This window comes from Leptosomus discolor, chromosome 14 (genome assembly GCF_034619465.1).
Source record: "Leptosomus discolor isolate bLepDis1 chromosome 14, bLepDis1.hap2, whole genome shotgun sequence".
NCBI lineage: Eukaryota > Metazoa > Chordata > Aves > Leptosomiformes > Leptosomidae > Leptosomus > Leptosomus discolor.
In genome coordinates, this window is record NC_141404.1 from 2,632,566 (window position 1) to 2,637,738 (window position 5,173).

At 44.7% G+C, this 5,173-nt stretch overlaps 1 protein-coding gene across 1 annotated transcript; it reads right to left on the reverse strand.

The window, feature by feature from the left end:
* Positions 1-3,399: 3,399 nt before the first annotated feature.
* On the reverse strand, positions 3,400-4,946 carry C1QTNF8 (C1q and TNF related 8). The gene is made up of 2 exons (XM_009948059.2): positions 4,721-4,946; positions 3,400-3,947 (listed from the first exon to the last, which is right to left on the reverse strand). The coding sequence occupies exons 1-2, from the start codon at positions 4,944-4,946 to the stop codon at positions 3,400-3,402; spliced, it is 774 nt and encodes a 257-aa protein (XP_009946361.2).
* Positions 4,947-5,173: the final 227 nt, after the last annotated feature.

Genomic DNA, 5,173 nt, shown 5'->3' on the forward strand with positions numbered 1-5,173 from the left:
GGTTCCTCTACTCCCCCTATTTCTGGCCCTGCCCCAAGGATAGGTATGGTTATTTTGGCAAATCGATTTATTGGTGCTTTGTACCATGGGGGTTTCATCTTCTGCAAGGATCCTGGGGTAAGAGGGACCTACAGGAAAGTTAATATTTCTTATTAAATTGCACCTGGGGTTTATGGCAGCTGAGGCAGTTTTGTCACTTCTGTGTAATACTGGTCACTGAAGGATTTGGAAAAAATATTCTAACAGATCCCTGCTGACTTATTTCAAAGCCTAAAATACAAAGTGCTAATTTAGGGAAATAATTGGAAAAATAAATACAAATTAAGTTTTTCCCTTTTCATTTAGATTTCAACACTTAAATCCCCCACTTTCTCCTCTTGAAAAGAGAACTTAAAAGGCTTTTTTTTTCAAAGTTTAGTTTCCAAAGAACATATTGCTGTAAAAAAAGGGGGGATTCAAATTCTGTTCCTATAAGAGACTCTGGCAGGCTGCTGGTATGTTGATGAGCAGATCTCAAATATTTGTGCTTTGGATTTGGCTCATTAAACTTCTCTAAACAGGAATGCTTGTCCCAGCCCTGAAGTTAGAAAAAAACTAATGGATGCATTCAAAAAGTGACAGTATGACTGTCTTTGTACATTAATCTTTTTAGGTATTTCAATTTTTTTTCCCCAAAGAACTGGGAAGGTTGAGACTTCTAGTTCTTTGATACTATAAATGACTAATTTGAATAATGTAGGCAACCCAATAACCTTTGTTATTATTTGAAAGGTTATTCTGAGCCTGAAACCAATGTGGCTTTAATGATTTACCTGCTTATGCCACTGGGGTATCTAGTCATGAACATTTTGACTGTGTCTATTACTTCAATCATCAGAGTCTCCCTAACTGTGTATCTAGGTGTTATGGAGATATACATACATAGTGATGAGGATGGATGGGTCTTTGCTTGTTTCCTGGTAGAAAGTAACTTCCAAAATCAGTGTGGGTTGAACATAAATACGTTCTGGGTGTGTTTTTTCCAATGCTGGATTAAGCACTGTCAATAACTCCAGCTGGGCATGACATTTTAAGAGGGCTGGATCTTTTTTCTTTTTAATTATAATCAATGCAGTGAACAGCAGATAAGGGTGACCCGAAGCCATGGTGAAACTGCTCGATCTGTGAGCAATGTTACAGCCCTGCGACCGCATCAGCCTCAGCGAATAATCCCTGATCCACCCCGAGCATCTCACGTGGTGCTCTGCCAGTGGTACCCTGCAACTGGAGTTTGACTTTCTGCAGCTGCAAAATCTAAGTCTTGGCGTGGAATGATTCAAAGCTAGGGACAAAGGAGGAGAAAAAAAGATTGTGAGCTCTCAAATGTGGTACGTGGCTGGGGAAAACATCTGGCAAATGCCTTCACTGAGTCCAGTGGAAAGGATTCTGCTTCTGCATGTGTTTGCTCAGGGCTGGCATCTCCCCGATAGTGCTCCCTGTATTGAGTGGTGTGCTGCAAATAAACAATGCAGCCATTAGGGCTTTTACCATCATCCTAATGGGAACAGCTGATTAGGAAGCTTTTTTTAGAGGGAGGGTGGGAAGGAAATGCTGTGCAATGGCCTGACCGAAGTTGCTGGGACAACTGACAGCAGGTCAGTGCGGGATCTGCATAAAATGCCCTTGGGAGTGTTTTTAGAGCTATGCAATTTTCCCCCTTTTCCTTTTCAGGATTGTAGGCTTTGACAGAAGCAGGAGCAGACATGATGTTTCAAGGCTTGTAGACCCATTTTCATTGTGCATTTACTTTGCAGACAGGCTGCTTAAAGGTTCCTGTCTTCACAAAGATTGTGAGATTTTTAAGATTTGGTATTTCTTTTACATCAAGGGGTCATTAACTTCTGTTTCCCCATCCTGATACATGATGATGGCTGTTTACTGGCCTGCAAGAAGAGGAGTTGGTGTCGGTCTAGTTTCTGGAGTGATTTTCTGTTAAAGTAACTAAAATTGCCACCTGAGACTGTTATATGGGACTGGATGTTCAGTCTAGTGCTTTTAGCCCTGTGTTGTGAAAAAGCATATGGAGAGAAGATAAACAAACCCAGGGTACTCAAAGCAAGTGTACTTAAAGCCATATCTTTATTTCAGCGACTTTTGCAAACAGCTGTGGATAGGCGAGGTGCAGCAGCGAAGCAGTTTGCCTAGCAAGAACTTTTCGCGTGTCCTTCATACCAATGGCTCGGGATGCAAACAAGAGACTGGGCGAATGGGCAAAGAGGAACTGGGGAAAATGATGTTTCTTGCTGCTGCATGTACCTTTCCACTGTTATGTCAATATTTTTTAGGAGAAAAGAAACCAAATCACTTGAAATATCACTGCTTGCAGTAAACCACCTTTTTTTCTTTCCAGTTTTCTTCTGCGCTTTCCAGAAATAAGGGTGCTATAAGGTGGTAATTTACAGACATGAGCGTGGCCTCGAGCTCCAGCTTGGCGATGAGCGCTCTGAAATTGGATCCCAAGGCAGGCCCTGCCGTTTTCCTTAAAATGGGAAATACACACATTCCCAGCCATATTGGGTGTTCTTGTGTGAGAAGTATTGCTAGCAGTACAGAAGTCTAGCAAAGTCATAGCACGTGGCTACAGCTGTACTTAAACTGTGTGCCTCTGAAAAAGCTTTGCTGGATCGATATAGAATCATAGTATAGTTTGGGTTGGAAGGGACCTTAAAGATCATCTACTTCCAACCCCCCTACTATGGGCAGGGACACCTTCCATTAGAAGATACACTTTTATTTATCTAATTCTAGCATTATGCTCTCAGAATGTAATATTACACGAAATGGAACAAAAATACAACTTAGGGTAAATGTACTGTGCAAAAATGTTGTTCTTAACACTGGTGTGGTCTTGTCTACCTGAGTGGAACAGACCTGGTATAGGTGCTGGCAAGTGTGGGCTTGTATTGGCAATACTGCTCACTGCAAAGATACCAGAGTATTGTTGTAGGAGTAATGACATTTGTTAACTAGCACCAAGATAAACGGTATAACTGAAGATTATTCTTGGATATAATTAAAATGCCTTTTCTAAAGCAGAACAAAGAAGTCAGATTTTTGCTACCAACTTGGCAAACTCTTTAGGGGTGTTACTGGGGATCTATACAGGGCTGCACAACTGGGGCCTTCTGCATGCATCTTCTCCAGGGCACGTAAGGGCTGAAGCCTTCCTACTACTTGTGTAGCTTGCATCACCTTGAAACAGTCACCTCCATCCACATGGGTGTCCTTGGCGTGGACAGACATCCCTGTCAGCAGGCCAGGAGGCCTGTAAGTCTTCCAAGTGGAACTAGACATAGGCATTTCTAAGAGGGGAGACACTAATGTATCTACCAAAGCTTTGATCCTGAAGCTGATAAACGGCTACTCTACAGCTGGCTTGATTAAATGGCCGTTGAAGATGATGTAAACATCAGATTCCTCACTATAGATGGCATTTTCTCGTTCCCGCTTGAACATCCTCACCCAGACCTCCTCTCCTTCCTGCAGGTCCAGCATCAGGCTCTGGCTCTGCATGATGCTCCGATCACTGGGCTGGGCATAGAGGATGGCCACCTCCTTCTCGTTCTTCATCAAGTGCAGGTAGGTCTCCTTGAAATTCCAGGTATGGACGTTGAGGCTGAAGTAGTAGATTCCTGCCACGTAGCAGAAGAACTTCCCCGAGAACATGTTGAAGTGCTTGTAGAGGTTCACAAACTCTGTGTCAAAAGTGACGTGCTGGAAGTAGTCTGAGCTGTGAAGAGGTTTTCTCCGACCCACTGAGAAAGCAGCATAAAGCTGCTTGCAGGAATGGCCTTGGGGACCAGGCTGGCCTTTCTGTCCCTTCCGTCCATTAAAGCCACGCAGCCCTCTTTCTCCTTCCTTCCCAACTGCTCCAGGGTACCCTTTCTCTCCCATTTCACCCTTCTCACCTGTGAGCATAAAAGAAAACTTTGTTAAACACAAGCACCCAAAGGCCAAGGTGCAGATGTATCCTGCTGGAGACAACCAGCAAACCAGCTGCTAAAACATTCTTTTCCCAGCACAGCTGTCTGGAAGCATTGGTCAGACACCAGCACCTTCCTAATTCTCAGAAGGATAAAAATACCAGGTGAGACCTTGGCTCCTCTGAGCTTGTGGTGCCAATGTTCAATGTCCCATAGTGGAACTCCATGGCCTGAGGGGACCCGTTACACAAATCCAGTATTCATGAGCCCAGCCCCTTCGTGCAGAGGTTAGGGCAAGAGGAATTATTATTTTGCTGAGGTCAGATTTTGGCCTTGGAGAGGTGGTTGGGTTTGTATGCTCTGTGAATCTCTGCTCCCAGGACTCCTGGCCCATCTGTATTATAGGTGTAACTTTTGTTTGCTTGCCTCACTGAGACAAGAAGTGTGTAATGGACAAAGTGAATGAGCATCTTTCCTAACTTCTCACTCTACAGGTTAGTAATTCTGTGGTAACATTTGCACGTGGTTTTTAGCATGACCCAACTTGAACTTCCAGTGATTCTGGGGTTTTTTGGATGGATTAGAGCCCTTTGCCAACCCTTCTCACTTGTGCACGCTTAGAGCTTGTGCCATGTCACCCCTTGGCCTTCTTTTGAGTAAAGTGGATGTGTTTCTTGATGCAGGGAGGAGCACAGCTTGCAAAATGAGGGTGAGCAAGTAAGGTAAAAGACGTTACCATGGTAGTCAGCTTTACCCACCTTTGAGGATGGTGATATCTATAGTGGGCTGGACTTTGGGTACCGAATAGGCAGGGTCGCTGCTCATCCTTGTGTATCGTGAGGAGATGATGGAGACGGGCTGCTCTGAGGGCCCGCAGCATCGCACGCACGAGAGGCGCCGCGGTTCCCGTCTCGGCAGACCCTTTTCCAGCACGGCGCCGGCGTTCGCGGTGGACACCAAGAGCAGGAGAAACACAGCGCTCATCTTCAGTGGAGCAAAGGAACAGCAATGATTAACACTGTGGTTCAAACCAGAGCTTCTGGTGGGCCATCTGTTAATGTTACTGCAAGGTGCATTTCTTCTGATTAATTATTAGCTTATCTTGTAGTGGCACCAGGAGACTCCAGGTAGGGAGGGTGCCCCACTGCGTGCTGTTTACAAGCAGTGGAAAAGGCAATCCCTATCTCATTACCTGCAGTTGAAACGCCTGC